Source organism: Lycium barbarum, chromosome 6, assembly GCF_019175385.1.
Source record: "Lycium barbarum isolate Lr01 chromosome 6, ASM1917538v2, whole genome shotgun sequence".
In the NCBI taxonomy this organism is placed as follows: Eukaryota; Viridiplantae; Streptophyta; class Magnoliopsida; order Solanales; family Solanaceae; genus Lycium; species Lycium barbarum.
In genome coordinates, this window is record NC_083342.1 from 93853832 (window position 1) to 93868518 (window position 14687).

The following is a 14687-nucleotide window of genomic DNA, read 5'->3' on the forward strand; positions in this document are numbered from 1 at the left end:
ATATAGACCAACATAGTTTGAATTCTTAAGAAGTGAGGTTTCTGGATATTATCATCAATATTAACATGACACACTTGGTTGAGGGCAAAATACTTTATGTAAATCTCATTTAACACCTACTTCTGAGGATTTGTGTCTTCCCAAAGGGCACAAAAGATTTTTGTCAAATCCTTATGCTGGTATAAAGGAATGAGTAGCGGACTATAAAAAACATATGGACATTCATCTTACTTAAAATATAAGATAGAAAAGGCGACACAAAAATATTAATCATAGAAAAAGAGAGCTCATATAGTGTTAACCACACAAACAAACCTCACTCCTTTTAATATTAAAACTTTGAAATCTCTGGTAGACTAGGGTTCAAAAATGCAAATAAGATTAACTCCTTGTTAACTTACACATGATAGGCTAAAATAGTTAAGTCCTCTTTGTTAAAGTTTGAAAGCACAAGGACGGAACAGGGCAGATTTTGGCACGGCACTATGTTCTGCCTCTTCTATCTGGTTTTTAACTAATTGAGTGAGAGAGGAGAGTTACAGCCTCATTACTACAGCTTCTATCAGTATACAACAGAGATATGTCTATCCCTTTTAAGTCAGTCAAGTTTCACAGGCTTGGACAAAGTCTGTTTAGCAAACATCTCATAATTACTGATGGTTCTGAGTTTTACTAACAAACAAGATCAATGAGCAGGCTATCTTATGCCTTCAAACTAAACACATAGTCATTCTACTGATTCATGCTGGCTTGAATAAACTATATTTGACTACATTTAACCAAGCTAATCCACATTTAAACACAAACAACCTGAACAGTCCTGGATAAGTGATTACACATGCTCAACCAGACTATCAGTCACACTAAACAGGGAGGAAACCTGAACAGACTCGTAGACTAGCTAAATTAGGCATGGATAGGTTTAGGCTAAACCAAACAGTACCAAGAAAATGAACTGATTTGAACACATAGCCACAATTATGAAGCAAAGCTCAGATTAAGCTAGAAAACACAGCAAGACTAGTCTAATAATTAAGCTAAGACAATAAGCTAAACATGTTAAATGGCAGATTGATATTAACCATTCTAGCAACTGAGCTAATAGCGAGATAATACATGATTAAATACAACTAATCTGATCTAAAAATATACTAATCTAATAAACTAGCATGCCAAACTAAACAACATCTACCAAATGAACTAAACTAATCATACAAACACAAAGCAGAAATTAAATATAGAAAATAAATGAAGAAAGGAGAATTGTTTACCTTCTTCGAGTGCAGTGAACTAGGCCCGATTCTCGAATCTACGCTCGAACATATTCGAATCCCAGATCGAAACGGACCAGAAAGTTTTCGTATCAGACAATGCTCAAGAACAGATAAAAATAATTTATCAAATGGTATGTAATTTAGGGGGAAGTTACGGACTAAAGAAAATCTCCATAGAAACAGAAACAGTACACTCTTTTCTTTGGAAAGAAATTGGTTTATTTCAAATGATTTCAAATGCCAGTAATGACTCCCAAAAAGATCCCCCTAAACTGGTTTCACGCATTTGTATTTATAGTATCAAGATAGGGTTTTCCGATTCATGGTTTTAGGCGGGATTCCAATCCCTAGGGTTTTCAAAACGAGTCAAATGAATCCGTTGAAATCCAAACAGTTCTTCACGTGATTCGCTGCAAATTCGTGCCTAAAACGGACCGATTTTTCTCTGGTCTTGAAGATTGTCCGCGTCTTGAAGCCAAAAAATGGGAAGGCCTTTCCCTTTCAACGACAGACGCATGCAGGTAAACAGAAAGAAAGACAAATTTTGGTATGAAAATGTAGTAGACAAGCCTGTTCATGGCTAAAAAGGACTGGTCTTTTTGCTGGAAATGGAGGAACGAAGTGTAGAGAGAGGGCAAAGGGGGTCAAGAAGACGACAAGGCCGGCTGCCCTTTTCTTTAGGTTTCAACGATTTTGTTAAAGAAAGTGGGCCGGGTCGGGTAAATGACGAGTGTGGGCTGGTCGTTTTGGGCAGATGGGTTGGTCGTTGTGGGCTGATAGGTTGCGGATTTTAACTGATCAAAGGAAAATGGGCTGATAAAATGTCCAAATGATTAAGTACAAAGTCTTGCCAAATTGTAAATAAAATGTCCCACTCTTGTTTTGAAAATCCATTCTTCTCATATTTCCTTTGGCTTCTAAATTAGATCAAATATATTATGTAGTAATAATAATAATAATAATAATAATAATAATCATAATAATAATAATAATAATAAATTTCATAATTAGCATTAATATAATAATCTCATCATTAGTATATAAAATATAAGCAAAGTGATAATAGAGTAAAAATATTACCTAAGTTGTATCTTATGATCAATAATAAATAAGTAGCGACGTGCGACGTATTAATATAGTAGTGGAAATTATAATAAAGTAAAGGCGAAAAATAAGATATTTAATTTATTAATAACTTAGAAGCTCAAGAAAGTGAATTGGCATAAAGGACGAAATTGGGTGTCAACATATTTATCATGTGAGTTGATTTCAAGTGGTGACTTAGGAACTTTGTTGGTTCTTGAAAACAATTTCGTTCTATTTCATACCCAGAACCCTAATTTTCTTTCCATCATTGTACCCCCAATATTTACTTGTTTTAAAAGATTCAAGAGCCATTTTTATAGTTCAAATCGTCATCTTTCTCCTCGTCTTGAAATCACATAATTCCGAGAAGGATAACCCGATTTACGTCTGTTTCTTGAATTCTGCCCATCAATCGCTTCAAGAATAAGATCCTGGTCGATTGGTTCTTTGTTAACTCGAAGAATCACATCAATTTGGTATCAGAGCACAGTTGAGGAGTAGGATGAATATGCAACCAAGAGGAGGACGTTTGGTTCAAGAAGATGAAAAATTATGGCAAAAGGAACCTTTTTTCCGCACTAGATGCACCTCCCATGGAAAGGTATGTTCGGTACTTATTGATAAAGGAAGTCATGTTAATGTTGTTTCAGAAGAGATGGTTTCTAAACTTGGCTTGTCAACGAAACCTCATCCATATCCTTATAGCATCAAATTTGAGAATGATGATGGTGGTTTAGAGGTAACTCGTCAATGCCTGGTTTCTTTGTCTATTGGCAAAATATATAATGGTCTTGTTTGGTGTGATGTAACAAAGATGGATGCTTGTCACTTTTTACTTGGAAGACCATGGGTGTATGAAAGGTGTGCTAACTATGATGAATATCGTAATACCTATTCTTTTACAAAGGATGGACGGAAAATTAAGTTGGTTCCCTTGAATCCAGAAGATGTTGCTAAAAACATCAAGTATGTTGATGATTCTTTTGTGACCAAATTACAAATCATTGGTCCCATCAATGTGGAACAGCAAACGGAGGAGAAGAATGAATTAGATCCACAAGTTGAGGATTTACCTCCAAAGTTTGATGAGGATCCATTAGAGCATCCAACCATTTGTGAGATTGAGTTTCCACCATTAAGAGCTTTTGAAAAGAATATAGATTTTGTTTCTTACTCCACACCAACCAAAGCAGCGTATTGCATATGACTAATAGTCTATGAAGATTTGGAAGGGAAAAAGGACAAGTTTTTGAAAAAGAGTCTATGAATGAGAGTTTAATATATGATGTAGTTCGAGCAAGAATTATTCCTCAAAAGGATGAACCTTTGCAAGAATTTGTCAATTTAAGATCTCTCAATTTCATTAAGGTTAATGGCTATAACCATGTCAAATCTGGGAGTAGCAAATTTGTCAAGGAGTTCTTAAGAAGACATGATTTGATCTCCAACCTTGATCCAAATGTAGTTGAATTTGATTTATATAAAGGTTTTCATGGCACTATCTCAGATTTTTCATGCAAACACCACATAGGCACGAGAGTTTTCAAGATCCATGAAGATCAAAAAGAAATAAGTTTTGATCATGGCTTAAACATTGAAGATAAATTTAAGATGATATATTTGAGAAATCACGGAACAAAGTTACTACTAAGAAAGTGGGATTTGGTTCTACCATATGCAAAGCTTGTTGACAACATGATGAAGGTCTATGACAAGCTAGAAAAATGCAACTTAAAGCCTGGTGAGTATGAATTGTTCCCAATTTTGTTTGCTAATCTTTCATCGTTTATGGAGCCTTTAGATTCGAGGATGAGTCTTTCTCAACAAGGGGAGAATGATGAAAGATGAAGAAGATCAAGAAATCCAAGAAAATCAAGAAACACAAGACTAAAATTCAAGAAAAAGAAAAGTCCAAGAAGCTCAAATTTGAAGAATATTTCCCAGTCTTGTTTCTTGAATCCTTTTCTAAATAGGTTTCTTGTTTCTTGATTTATATTATAGTAGGATTTAATTTCCTATCATTAGTAGGATCTTTATACTAGTTCTAGTACGATTCTTGTTTTCTTTATTCTTTTCCTTATAGAATAGGGATTTTACTTTCCTTGTTTTTAACTATTTCCTTTCTAGAGTAGAATAGGGATTTGTAGTCATAAAAGAAGAGACCCTAGGCCTATATAAAGGGTTCTCATGACTTGTCAATATAGAATTCACGTTTTTGAGCTTAAACCCTAGGTTGCAATAGAGTTATTTTCTCTATTTGGTGTCCTTTATCCTTGTTTTTGGTTCCAAGCAAGGTGGTGATAGTCTTTATCTTGATTTCAATAGCGTGTGGTGTTTGTTTATCATGTAAGTTGATTTCAAGTGGTGACTTAGGAACTTTGTTGGCTCTTGATCATTCAAGAACACGTTTCTTGAAAACAATTTCGTTCTATTTCATACCCAGAACCCTAATTTTTTTTCAATCACTGTACCCCCAATATTTACTTGTTTTAAACGATTCAAGAGCCATTTTTATAATTCAAATCGTCATCTTTCTCCTCGTCTTGAAATCACATAATTCCGAGAAGTATAGCCCGATTTACGTCCGTTTCTTGAATTCTGCCCATCAATCGCTTCAAGAATAAGATCCTGGTCGATTGGTTCTTTGTTAACTCGAAGAATCACATCAGTGAGGGAGAAGATAGATTTGGTAAGTGAGAGAAAATCAATTTAAAAGAGAAACTTGTGAAATACAGGACACTAATTATAATGTATAATTTAAGAAAATATTTTAGCTATGAAAAATAAATAAAATAAAAGACATTTATTATTCATAAATAGGTTTTAAAAATAGCTATGATAAGTAAATTTCCTTTTTTTAAATGAGGGAAGGGGTTAGTCAACACCTGCAACACCCAGCATCGGTCCCCCCCCCCCCCCCCAAACAATATGACATTATTAGAATGTTTTGACTTAATGACTTTATGTTATGCTAAATTGATGTTGATAATAAGGAGGTGCATGATTCCTCTATGTGTGGTGTTCACCACGTGTGCTGCATGTGAAAAAATGGCAAATAATGCATTACAATATTTAAAATTCTAATAAACTAACTAACTTTAACTAGTACCAGTACTAGTACTACATGTTATCTCACGTCTAAAGATAATTAATTTTAAATCCTTGAAAACTAAATCATCCGATAACTTCAAATAGATCCTTTTGATTAAACCGTTTACTAAACTCATGTATGTATAGAGCCACAATAGCTTTCAAGTATCTCTCCATCTGTCTTTTTCAAATGGGTAAAGTAGTTGAGAGAATTGGACTTTTTCTAAATATTGCTGCTATTTTTGTTGGCATAATAGCAAGCTTTTTCGTATTAGAAGCAAATGCTGGGGAAGTAGTCACAAATATTAGTGGAAACAGTAGTACAAAAAAGATCAAGAGTTGTGATTTATTTGAAGGAAGTTGGGTTATTGATAATTCATATCCATTGTATAATTCAACAGCTTGTCCATTCATAAGAAAGGAATTTGATTGCATCAAATATGGAAAACCTAATCTTGAATACCTTAAATATAGATGGCAACCCAAGGGTTGTGTCTTGCCCAGGTTCGTATTTCTCTCCCTCTTGTGCTACTATTTTCATTAGCCTACATAAGATTTTTCGTAAGAGGTATCAACATTTGAAGAATTAACAAATCACTATAATAACAAGCGATGTCATCTTTTATACATATGCCAAATATTTTCATTTTGCTTGTCTATATATATACATTTCTAGTAAAAGATTTCTGTGAAGCGGGACACTGCTTGGGGCAAAGCACATCCACCCCGACTACTCTTTGGGCCCCTTGTCTAATACTTCATTATCGCGTTGATTGCGGAAAAAATATTTATACATTCAGATCAGACATAAGGTAATTATATTTAAATTCAATTCATATGATAAACATTAATTGGTGACTTAGTAAAAATAGTAACTAACCTACTATCCCAGATAAACGTTCACTAATTGCGTAAAAAATATTTACGTACATAATTAAAATCCTGTTGGTATATTTATGCTGTGACTTCATCGCAAAAAAGCCGAAATACTATACAGAAAATTAAGTAAAGCTTTATATATGGCCAATGCTGTTGTAACATTCATATTATTGTAATTTTGCAGATTTGATGGTAAAACCTTCTTGAGAAGATACAGAGGAAAGAAGATAATGTATATTGGGGATTCTTTAAGTCTAAACAACTTTGAGTCACTTCTGTGCTTGCTTCATGCTGCAGTTCCCAATTCCAATTTCAAGCAACAGACAAATAAACAAACTGTTTCCGTCACATTTGAGGTGAATCCCGTCTTTTTTTCTCTTTAAATGTACTATTTGTTTTTCTCTTATAATTTCATTATCTTGTTATTATTGGCAAGAAAAGAACCTAAAAATAATCTCATTTTTAGCCGTTCATGCATATATAGAGCTGTGAACACAAAATATACATGTTGACAGATATAAAAATGTGAACTTTCTGCAAGGGTGTACATATGTGTTAGAAAATTTCACTAAAGAAGTACAATAAAATTTGAATCTAGTAATAAATGGGGTCTGATAGAATTTCGAACTCAAATACATAAATTTAAATATCGAATCCGTCTTGACTTTTCGTATGAAATTTCGCAGGACTATGGAGTTGAAGTAATACTATTTCATTCAAATTACTTGGTAGACATTGAAGTGGAACCCAATATTGGAAGAGTATTAAAACTCAATTCAATGAAATATGGACGGATTTGGAGGGAAGCTGACGTCTTGATCTTCAATACTTGGCTTTGGTATCCACGATCCGATTCTAAGCAACCGTATGTACTTAATCTTATACATGCATTATTAGAGTTTTCTTTTACTTACTTAATCACATATAATTATACAATATGCATGATTAGAGTTTTCTTTACTTTGTTCTTCCTTTATGATAACTCTAATAGGAGTATATTTTTGTATGTGTAGATGGGATTTTATTGAAAATAATGGCACAATATCGAAAGACATGGACCGGATAGAAGCGTTCCGTGTAGGTTTAAACACATGGGCTAAATGGGTTGAAACGGAGATTAATACAAAGAAAACCAAAGTTTTTTTCCAAGGAGCATCTCCCATGCATTACCAGTAAGAATTTTCAATCATATATACTGTAATTTTATTCCTTGTTGCTACATTGTGTTCTTTTTCTATTTCACAAAGTACTTTTGCAGGTTCCATCAATTCGGTCTATTTGATGCAGAATATATTGTCCAGTGACCAAGTATCAAAAAATAAATCTGAAAAGTGACTTTAATCATACCAAATACATCCTAAAAGAATTAATGATTTAGACATTGTTAGAAAAATAGAACATAGTGACTTATTATGTTCTCCTTTAACTAATTGTTATCAAGCCAATAAAAAGACAATTGAATTTGAAAATAGCAGAGAGTGGATTAATTTGCTTTTTTGCTTTGATTGGTTGTGCTCAGTTCACAAAATGTTTAATTGTTTATGCGGTCTGTTATCACTTTCTCAATTTCTAAAATATCACGGTAGAAGTGGTAAACAAGCAAGTTGAGTTAGATTTGGACAAGTAAAAATTGATCGCCAATATAGATTGGTCAAGATGAGTCAAATAACAGGTCATAATCAAATCTGCGCAACATGATCCAACTTTCCCTCTTTTTTTTTCGGTTTATTCTTTTGTTTTTGGAAGAAGTTTAAAAATTATTTAGCTTAATTTCTTCCAAGTTTACATAATTTCCCCTTCTTCAAATAATTTGATTTTGTGTATTTAGGTCTGGGTTGCATATTGACCCGTTATGTAACACTAATTAACCTATTTTGATCCAATAGTTTAATGTGTCATTTTTTAGTCCAATTCGCTGGGTCAAATCAACAAATGATCATAATCTAACCCACTAAAATTGCGGGTCAGACGAGTTACCAAATCATAGGTTAAATTTATCACCTTTAATATCACTAAAACTCCGGAAAGGGAAAAAAAATCAAAATTCTTGTAGATGATGCTTCAACCCAACAAAATGTGAAAGTGTACACATAAAGCACCATTTCAAACACTAAATACTTCGGAGTGATGTCTAATCCCACATATATCCTTCTGTTTGCCTAATCATTTTTGTAAAAAACTTTTTTCAGTGGATCTGAATGGGGTGAGCCAGGAGTAAAGAATTGCTTCAACGTGACAACACCAGTAAAAGGATCAAAATACCCAAGTGGTTTACCAATTCCTGTAAAGATAGTGAAACATGTTGTAAAGAGCATGTCAAAGCCAATAGTAAATTTACTTGACATAACAAAGCTTTCACAACTAAGAAAAGATGGGCATCCCAGCATATACAATGGCTTACATGGCTTTGATTGTACACATTGGTGCATTGCTGGAGTTCCTGATACTTGGAATAACATTCTATATGCTTCTCTCTTCGCCACTTCTTCCAAACATTCCATTTAATTATATGTAATTAAGCATATGCATTCAATTTTTATTGGAATATTTGTATGTTTTATGATTTTTATCAGCTTATAGAAAAAGATCCAGACCCAAATTCTCATATTTTAACTTCAAGTTTTCATAATACTACTAATTATTGGCTTGCTGTGGAATTTGAAAATATATTGTTTAAGGGTTGATTGAAAGCTTGTAAGGGTTTGATATTTGTATGTTATTTTTTGTTTCTTATCCGGTGTCAGATATCCATTTTGGAGAGTAAAATTTTTGGAGAGTAAAATATTCCTTATCAAAGCGAAAGAGAAATTGGCATAAAATTGTACAACCCAACCCACTTAATAGCAAGAAATCGCACCTCGATAGCCCATATTAGTATTTTGACTAAAGATTTTTGTAAGATAATGTCGCCCACACTAATAAATGTATGCATTCTCCCTCTCTTTATCAAGAAATGGTACCCTTGCCTTGTCTCTGCCCCAACTTTCGTCTTCACCATCCTCATCTTCTATCTCTCTCTCCCCTTAGCTACTGAAAATGAAAATTATGGAGGAGTGCATCTGGTGGGATATCTATGTCGTCTTCAAATAGCTTTGCATCTGGTTGGGTCACAGTCTCATTTCATGTCCCTCTTCTTTTTCTTTTTTGAATTTCGAATTTTTTTTATCTGCATAATTGCGATTTGTTTTGATTAGATGATATCGGGTAGTGTCTGAGATTTGAACTTGATATCTCAAGGTGAATTTTAAACCTCCTAAACCACTAAACCAGCCTCTTCTCTTGCGTTCAGGGTATTCAAAAAAAAATTACTTTTTATTTTCAAAAAAAAAAATCACAATTGTTATATACACACACACACACACATATATATATATGTATGTATGTATGTATAACACCTTACATACTGTTACGGAATGAATAAACGAGAGAAAAAATTGAAAAGAAAATAAACTATAATTCTTTGTATTGATTCTTGAATTGTTTCTTGCATTGAAAAATAAAAGACTACATCTCTATTTATAGAGAAGTAAAGAGAATAAAATAAAAAATATATATACTATTTCCTTATAAATACTAAACTAAAAGAAAACTAAATATTCTATAATTAATGTAGTAACTATACTTTGAAGGAAACTAAATGTTCTAGAATATTTCTAGTCAAAAAAGAAGTAAATATTTCTACTACTAATTAAATCATGAAGTAGAAGGAAAGTAAATTTTAACATTCCCCCTCAAACTCAAGTTGGTATATCCAATTTGAGTTTGAAGACTTGATTATTCTAGAAAAAAGCACTCTTCCTTGCTTCTGTTACTGCAATCTAAAAGAGTTGATCCTTCTCATCTTCTGTTTCTACCAGTAATGCTTGTGGATTGTCTAGGATGTCTTTGAACTTGCACACTTTTGTAACATGACCGGCTTGTTTACAATTTCCACATATTGCATGTGGTCTCCACCAACAAAAACTTTCTAAGTGTGTTTTCTTTTTTGGTGTTTTGCAAAGAGGATAGTTGACTTTTCTTTTTTGGTGTTTTGCATAAAAAATACCTTCAACAACTTTATCTTGTCTGAAAGCTCTTCTTTGCTCTTGTGCTTGAAGAACACTTATTAATTCTGCAAGAGAGATTGTAGATAGATCTTTAAACTCTTCTAGAGCAGAGATATTAGACTCAAATCTCTCAAGAATAGTCACAAGGATTTTTTCAACTATTCAGTTATCCTTGAAATTCTCGCCAAGCAACCAGATTCTATTGACAATCAAAGAAATTCTGTCAGAATATTGAGTGATTGTCTCACCCTCTTGCATTCTAAGGTGGGTGGGGTGAGGATAGGGAGGGGGTAGGGTGGGGTGGGGTGGGGCAGGGGTGGGGTTTGATTGCGGGTGGGGTGGTGCAAAAAAACCAAAAAAAAATTCAAAACTTTTTTTCAAAACAAAATTAATTTTTTTTTTGCCAAGGGTGGGGTAGGGGTGGGTGGGGTGGGGTAGGTGTGAGGGTGGGGTGGGGGAAAGGGTAGCGTGGTAGGAGTGGTTGGGGGGTGGGTTGGGTGGTTGGTGGAATGCATTTATAGACTTGTTTTCTTTACTTTTATTAGGGAAGTGTTTTCTCCATTTTTGAGGAACTTGTTTTCCTAAAGAAAATGTTTTCTAAAATTTTTGACCAAACGAACATGGGAAAATTGAAAAATGTTTTCCTCCATACCGAATACACCCCAAGTGTAAAATATATTTCAATTTTATATATCTATCAACACCTTTTAATAGTTTATATAGCCTACTAGCCAAGCTTTTGGGAAGTTAAAGTGCTAAATTTATTTCAAAAGAATTTTTATTTTAGAAAGTTAAGGTGCTTAGTAAAAACATTTATATATATAAAAAAAATCACTCTCTCTGTCCCATTTTAAGTGTCTTATTTTCCTTTTTGATCTGTCCCAAAAAGAGTGTTTCTTTCTATATTTAGTAAGTTTTCCAATTCCAAGGCAAGTTTAAGACCACAAGATTTAAAAGACTTCGCACATCTTTAATTTAAGGTCACAAGATTCAAAAGTCTCTCTTTGTTTCTTAAACTTCGTGCCGAGTCAAACTAAGACACTTAAATTGAGACAGAGAGAGTTGATTTTGAGTTGTAGTAGAAACGGGCTTTTAGAAGTTAAAAAAAAATAGTTTTCCACAGAAGTGCTTTAGAACCGTCGCCAAGCACAAATTAGTCTTCAAATATCAACAAAAGTATTTTTCAAATTAATTAACTAAACACTTGCTATTACTCCAAAACTATTTTTCCGAAAAGCATTGTTGACAAAAAAAAAACACTTTTTAAAATAAATAAATTTTAAAAGTTTGACCTAGCAAGTTATCGTATGCACATAATTATATTGGATCTTGACTTTCAGGGTCATAATTATCTTCATAAATGTAAACCAGATTCAACTATCATGTCTTTTTTAGAAATACTTTTTGTGTGTTATAAGTATGCTTGTCCATTAAGTTACTTAGCCACCAAGAGTACATGACCCCTTAGTTGTCATCTTAAATGGCTTAGCCATTAAGCATATATTTTTCCTTATAAATAGTGGTCATATGTAGAATTGAAAGATTAGCAATACAATCTTATATCTCTCTACATATTTCTTCCGTGTATTTACTTTATAGTTTTTATTTTATAACACGTTGTCAGCACGAGACTCTGTTATCTCGAGCAAATACTTTAAAAGCCTCGAAGGTATTGATTTCTTTTTTCCTTTACTAATGGCAAATCTTTCTAAACGTGAATTTGTAGCCTTAGATATATCCGGCAATAGCTATATGTCTTGGATTCTTGATGCCGAGATTCATGCGATGGGTCTGGCAGACACCATCAAAGATAAAAATGAGGCATCAAACCAAGACCGTGCTAAGGCAATGATATTCCTCCGCCATCATCTTGATGAGAATTTGAAAATGGAATATCTCACGGTTAAAGATCCTCTTACGTTGTGGAATGATCTGAGAGATAGATATGATCACCTGAAGATGGTCATACTTCCACAAGCACATTTTGATTGGCTCCATTTAAGGCTACAAGATTTTAAATCTATTAAGGCATATAATTTTGCAATGTTTAAAATTATTTCTCAGTTGAAATTATGTGGTGAAAATATCACTGATCATGATATGCTGGAGAAAACATTCTCCACTTTTCCTGCCTCGAGTATGCTCCTGCAGCAGCAATACCGAGAGATAAAGTTCAAGAAAAATTCTGATCTAATCTCACATCTTCTAGTGGCTGAACAACATAATGAATTATTAATGAAAAATCATGAAAGCCGACCCACTGGTACTGCCCCATTCCCTGAAGAGAATGAGGCAAATTTTCGCCATTCTAGGCGTGCAAGAGGTCGTGTCCCCAGTCGTGGTCATGGTCGTGGTCGAGGAAGGAATTTTAATCATGATTCTCGTCTTGCACCAAATAATACCCTTCACCACCAGCAGTGTAAAAAGAAGGATGAAAAGCATGAAGCTGTGCAAAAGAAATATTTAGAAAATAAATGCTTCCAATGTGGAGGAAAAGGGCACTGGTCACGTACCTGTCGTACGCCAAAGCACCTAGTTGAACTGTATCAAGCCTCCCTCAAAAAGGCAGAAAAGGATGCCGAAGCAAATTTTATTTCTGAAGATAATGTTGAGCCCATGCATCTAGATGTGGCAGATTTCTTTGAACTCCCTGAAGGGAAAATAGATCATCTGGTCGGTGATGGATCTGTAATAACTTAGATATTTCATACATGCCTTTGTATTAGCTAATGTGGTTATGTTTCCATAGTTATGTAAATAAAGTGTGTGTAATGCTTTGTTTAATAGTAATATATGTAATAAAGTGTGTGTAATACTTTGTCTAATCATAATATCTACTTCGATGTTTACTTTGTCTATTCTTTCGTTTTGAAGAATATATGGAAAATCCTCAAATATTATTTGGATCAATGACCAATCATGAAGATATTTGTGTGATTGATAGTGGAACAACGCATGCTATATTCAAAGATGAGAAATACTTTTCTCACATGCTATATTTAATACAATTTCTGGCAATTCGAAATTAATTGAAGGCTCCGGAAGAGCTACTATATTTCTACCTAAGGGGACGAAACTTGTTATAGAAGATGCATTATTCTCTTCTAGATCCCCGAGAAACTTGTTGAGTTTCAAAGATATCCGTCGTAATGGGTATCACGTCGAGACATTAAATGAAACAAATGATGAATATCTTATTATTACAAAGAATGTCTCCGGCCAGAAATATGTTTTGGAGAAATTACCAACTTTGTCTTCTGGCCTGTACTATGCGGAAATTAGTACAATTGAAGCGCACTCAATCGTAAACCAGAAGTTTAACGATTCAGGAACTTTTGTGCTTTGGCATGACCGAATGGGTCATCCTGGATCAATAATGATGCGACGAATTATTGAAAATTCAAATGGGCATCCACTTAAGAACCTGAAGATTCTTGAAAGTAGTGAATTTTCATGTGTCGCTTGTCATCAGGGCAAATTGATAACCAGGCCATCACCAATGAAAGTTGACGTTGAATCCCCTGCTTTTCTAGAGCGTATACATGGGGATATATGTGGACCTATTCACCCATCTTGTGGGTCATTCAGATATTTTATGGTTCTAATAGATGCGTCTTCGAGATGGTCTCATGTGTGCCTCATATCGTCTCGCAACCTGGCGTTTGCGAAATTATTGGCACAAATAATACGCTTAAGGGCACAGTTCCCAGACTATCCTATAAAAGTTAAACGTCTTGATAATGCTGGAGAATTTACATCCCAAGCTTTTGATGATTATTGTTTATCAGTTGGGATAAAGGTTGAACATCCTGTAGCACATGTTCATACCCAAAATGGCCTTGCTGAGTCATTTATTAAGCGTGTGCAATTGATAGCAAGACCATTACTTATGAAAACACGATTGCCTACAACCGTCTGGGGTCATGCTATCTTACATGCAGCATCTCTTATTCGTCTCAGACCGACTCATTATAATAAATACTCCCCGTCACAATTAGTATTTGGTCATGAACCAAATATTGCTCATCTCCGAATCTTTGGTTGTGCTGTATATGTGCCTGTAGCACCACCACAGCGCACTAAGATGGGCCCCCAAAGAAGGTTAGGAATATATGTTGGGTTTGAATCACCCTCCATTATTCGCTATCTTGAGCCATTGACGGGAGATTTATTCACTGCCCGATTTGCAGATTGTCGATTTGATGAAACAAATTTTTCACAATTAGGGGGAGAGAGAAAAGAAATCAAAAGAGAAATTGAGTGGAGAGTTCCATCACTATCTCATTTTGATCCACGTGCCCCTATATGTGAG

General features: G+C 34.1%; 1 protein-coding gene across 1 annotated transcript; it reads left to right on the forward strand.

The window, feature by feature from the left end:
- The first annotated feature begins 5640 nt into the window (after positions 1–5640).
- Positions 5641–8834, forward strand: LOC132599815 (protein trichome birefringence-like 41). Its single transcript, XM_060313010.1, has 5 exons — positions 5641–5954; positions 6514–6685; positions 7016–7194; positions 7343–7501; positions 8519–8834. The coding sequence occupies exons 1-5, from the start codon at positions 5641–5643 to the stop codon at positions 8832–8834; spliced, it is 1140 nt and encodes a 379-aa protein (XP_060168993.1).
- Positions 8835–14687: the final 5853 nt, after the last annotated feature.

Excerpts from the sequence above, each read along its gene's own strand:
- LOC132599815 (XM_060313010.1), top strand. The coding sequence starts at position 5,641 with ATGGGTAAAGTAGTTGAGAGAATTGGACTTTTTCTAAATATTGCTGCT. Across the intron at positions 6,686-7,015 it reads CTGTTTCCGTCACATTTGAG|GACTATGGAGTTGAAGTAAT; the intron begins GTGAATCCCGTC and ends GAAATTTCGCAG. Across the intron at positions 7,502-8,518 it reads GCATCTCCCATGCATTACCA|TGGATCTGAATGGGGTGAGC; the intron begins GTAAGAATTTTC and ends AACTTTTTTCAG.